The sequence below is a fragment of the Rhinolophus hipposideros genome (assembly GCF_964194185.1).
Source record: "Rhinolophus hipposideros genome assembly, chromosome: 9".
NCBI lineage: Eukaryota > Metazoa > Chordata > Mammalia > Chiroptera > Rhinolophidae > Rhinolophus > Rhinolophus hipposideros.
This window is the reverse complement of record NC_138055.1, coordinates 54,779,364-54,793,460: the sequence shown is the minus strand read 5'-3', so window position 1 is coordinate 54,793,460 and position 14,097 is coordinate 54,779,364. Positions and strand designations below refer to the sequence as shown.

The window sequence follows — 14,097 nt, the reverse complement described above, 5'->3', positions numbered from 1 at the left end:
AAGAACACCTTGTTTGTAACACCATATGTATAAGAACTGCTCCTGGAGGAGAGGACTGAACATCTAGAAGAGAAACACATAATTGAAGACAGTGTTCCTTAAAAATAAAAGAAAATTTGAATCAGGCTTGGGGGATGGGGAAGCAGGAAGTTGTGGCTGAATGGATATAGAGTTTCAGTTTTGCAAGATGAGAAAGTTCTCGCAATTGGTTGTGCAACAATGTGAATGCACTAACACCATACAGAAGGTAAATGTTATAAACTATGATAATTGTACACTTAGAAATGGTTTAGATGGTAAATTCTATGTTATGTATATTTTACCGCAATTAAAAACTAAAATTAATAATAAAAACTTGAATCGACAGATTGAGAGGAAAAACTGATTCAAAAAGACCAATGCTGAGAAGATTAATAAAGGTCCTTATCTTCAAAAATAAAGAATCATTGGAAAAGGGAAAGAGGATTAAGCAATATAAACTTCCAGTTATAAAATAAGTCACAGGGATGTAACGTACAGCATAGGGAAAATAGTCAATAATATCATAATAACTATATGGTGACAGATGGTAACAGATTTCTTATGGTGATCACTTTGTAAGATATATAAATGTTGAATCGTTATGGTATACACCTGAAAGTAATATAATATTGTGTGTCAACTATAGTTAAAAATAAATTTTAACGAACCAGAGAATCATTGGGCATTCAAGCAAAACTCTCAGCATACCTACTGAGGAAAAAAAAATTCAGGCTGGCTCCAGACTTCAACAGCAAAAGACAGTGGAGAAATCCTTACAAAGTCCTCTGGGAGAAGAAACATGAGATCCAAGCGTTTTTTACTTACTCAAACTATTTTACCAGGCTAAAGGCAACAAATACTTCCAACATGCAAGAATTCAGGGAGTGTCATTCCTATGACCCTTAAAAAAATAAAAAACTATTAGATGATAAATTTTAGCAAGCCAAGAGATAAATGGAGAAAATTAGATAAAAGGATTATCTGGAAATGCTAAATCCATTTTAATGCAAGACAAAAGCTAAAATTGCTGAGGAGTCATGGTTACAAAGCAGAAGGTAAATGTTATAAACTATGAGAATGTAACCAAATATCAGAATGAGAATGGTGGGGATAGAAAAGAGAATGGGAGTTAATATAATCAGACTGACTTGCACAACTTTTATAGTTAGAGTATCAAAAACTATTTTCACCTGCTAAGTCAAGTAATAAGGGTATAAAAGAAATCACTAGAAGAATACTTTAGCCTATGAAAATCAAGTGGTGAAGAAAGAGTAGAGGAAAAGGAGAAAGTGGAAGGACACTATTTTAATCATTGCTAATAGGAGGAATCAACTCTAAATAATAAAGAATTGGGGGCCAGACCGGTGGCTCAGGCGGTTAGAGCTCCATGCTCCTAACTCCGAAGGTTGCCGGTTCGATTCCTGCATGGGCCGGTGGGCTCTCAACTACAAGGTTGTCAGTTCAACTCCTCCAGTCCTGAAAGGGATGGTGGGCTCCGCCTCCTGCAACTAAGATTGAACACCGCACCTTGATCTGACCTGCCTCCCGGATGGCTCAGGTGGTTGGAGCGCATTCTCTCAACTACAAGGTTGCCAGTTCAATTCCTCGACTCCTGCAAGGGATGGTGGGCTCCGCCCCCTGCAGCTAGCAACGGGCAACTGGACCTGGAGCTGACCTGCACCCTCCACAACTAAGACTGAAAAGACAACTTGACCTAAAAAAAAAAGTCCTGGAAGTACACACTGTTCCCCAGTAAAGTCCTGTTCCCCTTCCTCAATAATAATCAAAAAAAATAAATTGAGTACATCATTTGAAGTTATGGCTATAACAGTAATCAATAGGACTATTTAAAAAAACTATACATCTCCTATATCATCAGAAAAACTACACAGGAAAAAGAAAAAAGAAATCATACAGATTATATAGTAAAATATCATACAGATCATAAGGTGAAATATAAATATTTAAAAATTGTTAAAATGGAAGGATAGCATTAAGAAGATCAAACTAGTACCAAACACACCTTTCACGTGAATAAATAAAAATAGCACAAATTCATGTATTAAAAGCAAAACATTCTCAGATTGGATCGCAAAGCCAAACTATAAATAATGGATTAAAAGATATATCAGTAACAAAGTAACTGATTTTTGACTTCCAGTTTGCTGGCATTCCTGCCTTTCTGACTAATTCAGTACAAAAGCCAGTAGGTAGCACCAGCAAGGTAGGCATCTCCATTGGCAGGGGTTGGGCACAGCTGGAAAGCTGGAGCAGGGTGTTGAAACTAATGTGAGAGTGGAGAGGAGTAGTGGTCTGCCGTGGGGTGTCAGAGCTCAAGCAGGGTGAGGAAGGGGTCTACATGGTGTAGGGTGACTGAGCTGGAGTTTTGTGGTGCCAAACTGTAATTGGGGTAACAGTGAGAATTCATGATTTTCAATATATGTGTATATATATGTGTAAATATACATATATATAAATACATCTAGAGGTAAATGTGCATGTATTATCTATTTGTGTGAATGTATATATATTCATGCAAACATATATTCCCTAGCTTTGACCAATGGGAGGGTCTGAAAGCAGTAACATCCCAAGAACAATGAGCAAACCTAGAGCCTATATCTTCATTTCTATGTACCACTAAAGAACAGAGGTCCTTGGGGAAATGGCTGATACCAGGTCTAGGGCAGAGAAAGTACATGATGAGCCTAGAATGCCTGGTTGTGCCAGAAAGTAAAAAAGTGCTCAAAGAATAATGGAGACATGTCAAAAGAATACGGAAGCTAACCAGAAGCTAACCAGAAGTCTAGCTTAATCCCATCACTGCCAAATTGTCTCAGACTAACCAGGTTCAATGAAAAAGAAAAATATAACAAAATATTATAGTAATAATAATACTAAATAATGATGGTAACAGGATTATAATTTATTGACTAAATAGGGAGTCATGAGTCTATGTGTATGTATTATTCATTTCTATGCATGTATATACATTCATAAATGGGGAACTAAGAAAGGTTTTCCTCACAGCAGAATAGCAGCTAATGAATGTAGAAGGAATGATTGAACTAGGAAATCATTATTTGACAACAATCACAGGAATAAATAATTCAGCCAAAAAAATATCAATTAATGCTAAAACTAATTGGTAGAAGTTTGATGAGGAATAGAATATTTACATAGTTTCAAAGTGTCTTCCTACAAAATATTTATTAATTACAAAGAAGAAAAGAGTAACTCCACAGTGGAGAAAACTGATCACTTAATTTGTGATCAAAGTTAACATCACAAAAATGGGACAAATCAAATTTATGTACCACCTGACAGAATGTAATGTGAAGAATACAGTGTCACTTCTTTTTTTTTTTTTTTTAAGCAGTCCATACAGTTCAGCGCAGTAACAGGAGACAACTTCCACCATGACAGACATAAGGCAGACACAGGATACATCTCTGGGGTACCTTCTTACTACAGACAAACAAGCAACTTTAGGTTTCACAGCATGGGGCAGGTATGCAACAGCCATTCATTCCTCACTTCTTCCTTCCTAGAGAGTCCTGATTTTAGTAGGGGAGACTGTGTGCCTACCCAACCACCAGGAACCCCAATCCCCATTTCCTGGCTTCCGGGTCTCCCTTGCGAACCAGTACCTTTCAATGAGATGTAAGAAGAAAGCTGGAGGGTATTTTGAAAAAAGAGTTTCTCTCCAAATAAGACAGAGCCTTCAAAGGAGAGAGCCCTTTGCTCCCTACTTGCAGTCTTTAATGGGGCCTGAAATGTTTGGAGCCCAACAAGCCGCATTGCAAAACTAAGGCAACAGAAGCTGATGCGATCAGGATCCCAGAGGGGAAACACAGCAAGAACCTGTGGCCTCGAGAACATTGTCGAGAGGCTACACAAGCAGAGGATTATCTAGCATCTGAAGTGGAATTTGAACATTGTACAGTGGTTTCTGAGATGTTTTCAACAGCATTTTCTAAGTTTCTTAATCCGAACTCTGGTCTCCTGAACAAATGAAGGCCAGCACGTGGCTGTGTCCAGCAGGCCCTGGTTAGTGTTAAGAGGGACGCTTCCCTCGAACTCTGTAACACACATATGGAGTCCAGCTCGGTAACTCCTTTTGTCACCTATCTCACAGTACAGGGACTTTTCCATTTCCAGAGTAGGGCATTTCCAGGGTAGTTCAGTCACCACAGAGACAGAATAGTCTTTGTTTATGGAGAGCCTAGGAAGTGTAGACGGGGGCATTTCCGCATGTGTTTGTTTCACCTATGTAGGTATTGCCTGACAGAACGTGATTTCTCTGACAGTGACCAGTTATCGATAATGTCAAAGCCACGCTGAGGCCAAAGAAAGCCAATAATAAATGATTATATATGAATAAATTGCAATATATAGAGACATATAATCACTGATTAATACATAAAAGGTGGAATTTAGAACAAAGTAGTTTCTTATTAAGATGTCTAGCTGTTTTACCAGAATCACCTAGAATCAAGCGACAGTGAGGACGCTTTCCCACAAAAATTATCCCTAGAAACATCATTATACTATAGACAGTATGGGCCTCGCCTTGTCATTTGTCAATAATGAGGCTGTAGAGCTTTTTAAGGGGGGTAAGCTAATTCCAAAACAGGGAACATGAAATAGTCTGGTTCTAGATGAACAGTCTGGCTGGAATACTGATTAAATTCGTGCTGGACAAAATAGGTGTAGACCATTATAACAGATCCAACAATTTAAGCAGTTTCCCAAAGTAGTGACAGTCTGGATCAGATTTAAAAGGCGTCCTTTTCCTATCATCCTTGGGCTTCTAGTACAAAACCCTCTACAGTCGCCATGATTTTGACTATTTAAGAAGTTAACTGCTTTGGCCAAGTTTTTTGTTTAAGGTTGTGTCTGTTCTGGTCAAGATTAACTGTAATGCAGGGTTAAAGCCAGCTACTCTAGAGTCATGTATCCTTTTTCTAACCAGTGGAGGACCCAGAAGAAATGGGTAGCAAGCTTTTTCAAAGGTCCACCTGGTTAGATTTTGGGGAGCCCACTCCAGTGGGAATGACCAAGGAAGAATAAGGCTTCTGTTAGCAGAATTATCAGGATAGCACACAGGGCAATAATCAGCTCTGCTAATACGATCCAAGAATACTTGGTAACATTCATTTGCAACAAGTTCAGTTTGGTACAACCAGTGGCCTAGTTCTAAACTAGGGAACCACTGTTGTCCACAGTCGGGGCAATGTGAATTATCCAAAAACATCTGGCCTACAGAGACAACACAGAAAGCAATGTAACAGTAAGAGGTAACAATGACAAAGAGAGACACCAAAATAACCAGTCCTGTTACAGTTTTGCTTGAGCAATTTCTCAGTCCGACCACCCCTAGTTGGAGGAGGTGAAATTTGGCTTGCACCTCCGTGCAATTCTTCAAGATTTTGTCTATTTTTCACTCAACTGCAACTCAGTCTCTGAACTCAGGGACCGATCCGCTGTATTACGTTATGAGTCACTTGCTAGGCGCACAGATCTCAGAATACCTCCTTCAAATCCCAGCTTTTCAAGGAAAGATAGGACGCTAGTCTAGGTATTTTCTCTTGTGTGTTAATCAGCTGCTGATGTCATGCAGAGGCACGTGGCTTACTGTGCGTTGCTGGTAAGCTATTCTGTCTGCTTGGTCAAACAGAGGAGCTGACAGGTCCAATGGGTTTTTGTGGGTGCTGGCACTCTTGCCGTTGTAATACACGTACCCAAGTCTTAAGGCGCTGGCACTTGACGGTGATGTAGGGGGTTCAGGAAAACCTGGGAGAGTCCTCTTGAGTGTGGATCCAATAAAGTCTGTCTCGGGCGGACTTTAATCTGGACCCAGTCAGAGAGCAGCTGATGCTGAGGTGGCTGGAGGGTCTCAGAATCCTTCACATACAGATTCTAGCGGAGTTTTAAATCGTCAACAGTCAACGTCAGGGGAGCCCTTCAGGTGGTCTGGTCCACGACGACAGCCAGGCTGCACCCCTCGGATGCGGCCGAACAGCCAGTGTCACTTCTTGATGCTCCTGACAAAAATGAAGAACCTGAATCTAATCGTGAAGAAAAATCAGATGAACCCAAATTGGGGAATATTCTACACAAATGGTCTGTAATTTTCAAAAGTGGAACTGCCATGAAAATCAAGGAAAGACTGAGGAACTGTGACAATTAAATGCTATGCATAATCTTAGATTGAATCCTTTTCTCATAGCGACATTATTGGGACAACTTTTAAATGGGGCCTGTTGTTTAGATAGCAATAAGGTATCAATAGTATGTCAAATGTTACTTTCCTGATTTTGGCAGTTATATTGAGGTTATGATGAGAAAGTCCTTGTTTGTAGGATTTATACAAAATTCAATAGAAAAGTAATTCAGAAAGATTGAAAGTCAAAGGATAGGCAAAAGCACATATACAAACTTTAAAAAGCAGAATATTGATCTTAATATTAGATAACATTTACTTCAGTGAGAGCACATTAAATGAAATGAGGAAGACTATATAAATAAAGTTTGCAAACCAATAAAAATTTAAGGCAGGCAGATATAAATATGCCTGCTCCTTGTAAAAGAGCACCGAAACTTTAGGAAATGCAAGATTTATTGTTGGAGAGAATCTAATTCACCTCAGTCCATAAAGGTCAAATAGACCAGGAAAGTATGGCGATGGAGTATGTATCTAAGTAACTTCAACAGTAAGATGGAGCTAATTTAATATTCTTGGAAAAAGAGAATATTTCTTCATTTCAAAAACTGATTAAAAAATGCATCCTAAGATGGGTGGGGGCAGGGAGATAAGGGTAAGGGGGATCAAATATATGGTGATGGAAGGAGAACTGACTCTGGGTGGTGAACACACAATGGGATTTATAGATGATGTAATACAGAATTGTACACATGAAATCTATGTAATTTTACTAACAATTGTCACCCCAATAAATTTTAAAAAATACATCCAAAATTATATAATGATAAATAACCACAACAATAATAGCTAACTTCTATAAAACTTAAAAATGTTCCAGGCACTATTCTAACACTATACAGATTTTAATATTTTTAGTCCTCATAACAACCCTATGATGATCAGGAGATGCAGAGACTCTCTTTGTCTTAGCCAACTGAACTGGACTGTCCCTTATTTGCAAGTAAAAGTATCCTACCGTGTTTCCCCAAAAATAAGACCTAGCTGGATAATCAGCTCGAATGCGTCTTTTGGAGCAAAAATTAATATGAGACCCGGTCTTATTTTACTATAAGAAGACCCAGTATAATATAATTATATTATATTATATTATATTATATTATATTATATTATATTATATTATATTATATTATATTATATTATATATATATTACGGGGTTTTGTATTAATTTTTGCTCCAAAAGACAGTCTTATTTTCAGGGAAACAGGGTACTTGAGGCTAGCTAGGAAAATTGACAACTCTGGGTTTCATTCAAAACCTGTATTCCAAAGCTGAGCATTCCTAAACAAGGGCCCCAGTGTCAAACCCTCTTTCCACTCCCCCATGAGGGAATTAATGAGAATAGAAATGCCCCTAAATGTGTCACAACCACTACCTGTTAGAGCCTTTCCTCACTCAGAATCTTCACTGTAGGTTCACAAATCACATGATTCCTTCCAAATAAAAAAATTCCATAATTTTGTGTCTGCCCCAAGAACAACCACCATCCCTTCCACTGTGTACTCTGCCATTTTTATTTCACCTCCCAATGTCCAAGTAGGCAGGACAAATCCCCTGGCTTCCAGGATGTCTAACCAACAACCAACTTGATTTGTTGTAGCCTTCTCCCACAGCCTGCAATCCTCACTGGAATAGAACCCCATAGATCAAAGATGTGGATTGATATTGATACAAAACATCTGATTTGAATACTGTGTATGTAGTTTGAGGGGTGGTTAGTAAGCGCTTTAAGAGGAGAGGAAAAAATGTCTGCCCGAAGCCCCAGGGGTGGGTGAGTGGTCCTGAGGCATCTGGGTAACCAGATTTCAGTGTAGCTGGAGCTTCAGCTCTCACACCCACAGTGCTCACAGACTCCCAAGCCAGCACACTGGGTGATGTGGGGGTCACTGAGCAGCCAGTCCATGTGAGCAACAAGCTTGAGACCCCATCTCCCAAATAGAAAGCCTTTTCTGTAGAGTGCCCAGGTGGAGCCAAATCTGGCTCAGACCTTCCTGCAGAGAAACTGGATATGGCTGGAGTGGACTTTTCAGCACTGAACCCTGAAGAAAAGAACTAGAGACTCATTCAAGAAGAACTGCTAGAGCCTGACTGAGAAGCAGGACAGAAGCTGCTCTCCCTCCCCACTTGCCCCAGCGTCATATGGAAGTGGAATCCTTCTGCAGTTAGCTGCCCCTTGCTGACTCCCTCCTGACCCCTTTCACTCCCTCACCTCCAATCTGAACCTGCTCCCTCTGGCTTTGTTACCCTCTGAGCTCCCCTGTCAATGGCCTTATTTTCCTCCCTCTTGTAGTAACAACAGACTCCCCTACTGCTCCTGAGCATAAATGCAGTCTGGGAAGTGTTTGGAGGCAGAAACACTGATTTCCCAGGATTGTCAATGAATATATGGGAAACAGCACACAGTCTGTGAAATGGAGCTCCACGGGGAAACCAAGGGTTTATGGTTGCTCTACTGTGGAGCAGACTCCGGTGATGGTTGGGTGAGGGTGGGGGGAGGGCATTATGGGAGGAGCGTAGGAATCTGAGCTAAACAGATCTGGGTTCAAATCCCAGCTTTACCAGCTGACATCTGTCACCTTGGTAAATTTACTTAACCTCTGTGAACCTCAGTTTTCCCAATCAATACTACCCTACAGATTATTATGAGAATTAAATCAGCAATGTATCTGGCTCAAGGTCAGATCTCACAGAATGTTAGTCTCCTTCTACATCTCTTCCTCTCCAACCGCCAATACCCCAGGCCAGCAGCCACCTTGGTAATAACATACACACGACTCTCTGCCTCCAAAAATCTTTACCAGAAAAAATGTTTGAACTTTCATTTAGAATCCATTCTGTTAGCAGAAGACGGTGTGATCCTCAGCATCTCCTTATCAGAATTGCCCTGGACAGTGGTTTTAAAATGCAGATTCCTGGGCTGCATCCCAGACCTACTAAATGGAGAAGGGAGGTTCCCCCAGCTGATTCTGGTATACCCTGAAGCTCCAGATTAACCAGCTGTTATCCTTCTCAAAATAACAATCTCCAAAGAAATTTCTACCCTTGATCCAAGTGGCTGTCAGATCCCAGAACAGGAACCTAAGAGATCCTTGGACATCCCTCTGGACCCTTTCTCTCCTTGCTGAGGAGAATGAGGCCCAAAGCGGGGGAATGGCTGGCCAACGGCCACACAGTGAGATAATTACAGTGAGGTAATGGCAGATTGACACTTGCATGCAGGTGTCCTGACTAAAAGGTAATGCTTTTTTGGATAAAATAGGCTTTTCCAAGTTTATAAGACTCACTCGCTTTTCATCAAGTGACAGAAGGAAGGAAGATCGGGATAGCATCTCAGCGGCCTCATGGAGTGCTATGCTGGGAACAACTGTGGTTGGGCTGTGAGTCTCTTTCCAGCTGCTCTGGTAACAGTCCCCTTGCCATAACTTCAGGCCCAGGAGCTCCTGTATGCACAAGTATTGACCTCTCTGTGTCTCTTCGGCCTCTCTCTGCTTCCTTCTCTCCTCTGCATCTACTGTTACACCTCAGTGAATTTTCCTTCTGCCTCACATTCAGAATTCACCAAGAGGGATCTTGTTGACTGGGTTAGGAGCCATTCAACATGGAGCACCAGAAATGGACAGGTCTCTCGCCCAGGCCTCCTCAGAAGCCACGGCTCTTCCTATGCCCAGCCTGTTGATGGTTGCCTCTGGATAAGACCCCGACTTCCTCACCAAATAGAAATGGCCAGAGGAACAGGGTCATCTCACCTAAAGTCTAGAACTCATACGCAAAGAAGGAACAATAGCTGTGACACTTGGACACCTCTTCAGTCCATCTTTCCACTACACAGGTGGGGAGCTGAGCACACAGGTGGAGGCTGGGCTCTTGGAGGGACAGAGGGCAGAGTGTGGAGGCTGCTCTGGAGCCCTGGGGTAGGGTTATCATATTTAGCAAACAAAACACAGAACACCCAGTTAAATGTGAATTTCAGATAAACAACAAACAAATTTTTAGTGTAAGTATGTCCCATATTTCAGAGAGACTTATACTGAAAAACGTATTTACTGTTTATCTGAAATTCACATTGAACTGGTTGGTTTGCATTTTACCTGGGAGAGCAGGGACCAGGTCTGTTTTGCTCAGTGTTGAAGTTACAGGACCTACATCATTTCTGGCATATAGTAAGTAGACACTCAACACAACCTTGTTGGAATATTTAAGTGTTGAGGAAGTCCTCTCAGAGGTCCCTCCTTCCTCACTAAGGGTGAACATATCCCCCAGGTGCCAGCTTTGAACAGGCAAATTGACTGATTCAATTTACCAAACTGGAGCACTTATCAAGTGTTAAGATCTGTGCTAAATCAATTCGGGTACAGAGATAAATAAACTGTGGCTCTTGCCCTCAAAATGGTAATTGACCAGTAGGAGCAATAGATTTAAACAGAATTACAATAGAGTGTGATAAATGCTAGACAGTAAAAAACATAAGGCCAGGGCTAGGCAATCTTGCTCACCATCATATCCCCAAAACTTAAAAAATGGCAGACACTCAGTAAGTGGTAGTGGAATGTAATAATAGAACGATGAAGACGTGAACAATGTATTGTGGGACCGCAGAGGTGAGGTGAATAACCGAGGCAGGTACGATGCTGAAAAAGGAGGTAACATCTGATATAGGAACACAGCAGGAAGATGGAGAGGAAAGCACACTCCTGACAGAGGACCAGAGTGAACACAAATATAACACTACAGTGAGCAGGGAGTAATTCACAGAGGCAAGAGATGAGGTCTGAAATATGGAGGGCTTTGAACATATGGCCAAGGAGCTTGGACTTTTTTGTATGGGTAACGGATGGTCATTAAAGACTTTTGAGTAGAGCTGTGGCATGAACTTCAGGAGATTCCTCCAGCATTAGCACAGAGGACTGTAGTGGAGACCGACGGAAGGCCAGAAGAGCCATGAGAAATCACCAAAATAGCCTGGTCTGGAGGCCTAATCTTGTGAATTACTAGGGGTATTAGGAAATAAGCCTGGAAAGCTGAGGACTCACTGTGAATGCCCTCCTCTGTTCCTGCTTGTTCCTAACTGCTCTTGGGCTGTAGGATGGGAGGTTGCACTAAGAGGGGGAAATCCAGGAGGAAGGGGAGGTGGGAGGCAGACAAAGACACACTCCCTTCCTTCACACCACCGCTGGCTTAAGGAGAAAGCAGCACTAGAGCAATCGGAGGATGACTGCCAGTTCCCGGGCTCCTCCCTCCCACTGTGGGAAGGAGAAGGCCTCACCGGGGCTGGCACAGCTCAGAGTTCTCTGTGGTCTGCCAGTGGGAGCTTACCCTCAGTGGGACCCCACATGCCCAACAAGGTGCAGCAGCCATCTCCTTCTTGGAAATGATCCCAAAACAGTTTCCAGAGAGCTCACCAAAAGTTCTAGCTGCAGGAGGGCAGAAGAGATCAACTAGTGCAGTCCCTGGGCCCAGGACCCCGCCTGCTCTCTCCTCAGCTGCCCTGCGGGCATCCCACTGCTCCACGTGGACCATCTCTAGACCCCTAGACCCTGGATGTGGAAGGCATAGGGTTGGAAGGTAGACTAACCTGGGGTCAAATCCACCCAGTTGTGGGACCTTGTACGAGTCACCTCACCTCTGTGAACATCAGTTTGTTTGCTTGATAAATAGCACATACCTCACAACCATCATGAATTAAGTAAAATACTTCATATGAACATATTTAGGACAGTGCCTGGCATGTCGTTGGACTTCCTCGAACTGCCTGGCTCCTTCATTCCTGACATAATGGAGAGCTTTATCTGTAGCCTGGAGGAGCACCTGCCTGGAGGATCACGCGCCCTTACTTTATTCATTTACCCTACTGATATATTTCAGGCCCTTACTATGTGCCAGCTCCTTTCTAGGTGCTGGAAAAACAATGACAAACAAAACAGATATAATCTCAGCCATCATGGAAGTTCCATTCTCCTGAGGGGGAACAATATTAATTAAATGATGACAAATAAAAATAAAATTATTCATGGTAATAAGTACCATGAAGGAAGGAAACCACACCCAATTATTCCAAGGAATTCCAGAGATGGAGCCTTGGGCTGGCACACCCTTGGCATAGCCTGGGCCAGGGGGACTACTGGGGGCCTCACTTTCCTGTTCACTGGTTTCCCAGAAGCTCCAGTTCCCAAAAACAAATGTATTCGGAACAGGGAACGTGGGAGGGGAAACCTGGCGTGGTCCCAGATCCAATCCTGAAGCAGTTTCCCGAGACCCCTCCCTACCCCAAAATAAACAAAGCCCCTGCCAGGCTGCCTGGTCAAAAACACCTCCCCAGGGAAAACAGACCCTGCCACAGAATCACCATGAAATTCCTCACTGTCCTGCTGCTGGCCAGCTTGGCCTCCGCCTGTCTCTCTGTCCTGGATGGTGAGTCTGACACCTTTTTGTCTCCTAGAGCTCACCGAGCTGTCAGCTGAGCAACCTCAGCACCAGGAAGGCCTTTCCTTCCCCCTTGTAATGCGCTGTGTACAGAGGTGGCAGATGCAAAGCAAAAGCTCACACCTTGGATAACTGAAGTATGGAGGCGGGGGACTAGAGCACATGGCTCCTGAAATCCTGCAACCTAGAAAGCCTGGGGCTAGGGCTGGGGCAGAGGGGCCAAACTGGACCCAAATCAGGGAAGACTAGGGGTCAACAGAGATTCAGATAAAATTCCAGCCTCTGATGATGTTCTACACCCCAGGCAGTCACTTCCCTTCTTTGGACCTCTCTGCCTCCCTCTGTGCAATACTCAACATTCATTCAGGTTTTTATTAAGTACCTACCCTGTGCTGCACACATAGTTCTAGGTGCTTGGGATACACTAACAAAACAGACAGAGACTTCCGTCATCACTGAAATTACATTCTAAGAGGAAAAAACAAATAATAATAAATTACATGGTGTTAGAAGTGCTAAGAAAAACCTAAAGCAGGGTAAGGGAGGTGGAGAATGCTGGGGCAGGAGGGGTGGCATGGGAGCACCTCACATGTTAAATGTCTTCAGGCCTCTGGAGACATTTCGTTTTCAGAGCCCTTTTGTTTTCAGAGCCAAAAGCTGAAATCCACTTGGAGGGTCAGCGCACAGATGCCTGTAAGTCTCATGCTGGCATTCTTTAGAGTAGTTGGTGGGGGTAACAAATTGTCCAGTCAGTGATGAATTCTCCACCTGAGGGGGAAGGGGAGCAAAGACAACCCCTCCAGGTGTCGGACCTTAATCTTTCCTGCTGTACTAACTGGTCAAGATCTGGGCCGGAACAATTTGAACAGCACTGCATGATGGGTAGTCATTGGAGATGGGAGCGGGGACTACCTTGCAGACCTAAATGCTAGCAGGTAAGTAGTTTCAGCTCTGAGGTGATGATGCTGGCAGGGCTCATGGGGCCCAGGCTCCCCACACCCACAGCCCAAAAGCCATGCACACTGCAGGATTCTGCTTTGTTGGTTATCTGTAAACATGGTTTAATCTCAAGCTAACCTCCCTTACCTGTGAGAAGCTAAAGAGGGAGACTCAAGCAATACCCAGAATTCAGAGGAAAAGAAACAATATTTATGGAACCCCTTCTATCCACCAGACACTGGACAGGTGTTTGCATAGTTAATCTCTTTTCACTGGGAAGGCGAATTTGCTAGAAATGGAATTCTTGTTCAAGGGCATTCAAAATCAGGGACGTGCCTTTCAGGTGCTTATCGATTTGGATGCTGGTATGGGACCTCAGTCCTGGTCTACACAAATTGGACAATGACTCAACCCTGATGCCCTCCACAGTGCTGGCTGGCTGCTTCCCTCTATGAGCTCTTTTTCTGCCCCTCACTCACTCCATCTCTTG

At 42.8% G+C, this 14,097-nt stretch overlaps 1 protein-coding gene across 1 annotated transcript; it reads right to left on the bottom strand.

The window, feature by feature from the left end:
- Positions 1 to 3,214: 3,214 nt before the first annotated feature.
- LOC308502864 (torsin-1A-interacting protein 2-like) lies at positions 3,215 to 5,359 on the bottom strand. The gene has a single exon (XM_081061350.1). It carries the CDS (start codon positions 5,276 to 5,278, stop codon positions 4,883 to 4,885), a length of 396 nt encoding a protein of 131 aa, XP_080917476.1. The 5' UTR covers positions 5,279 to 5,359; the 3' UTR covers positions 3,215 to 4,882.
- Between the last annotated feature and the right edge of the window lie 8,738 nt (positions 5,360 to 14,097).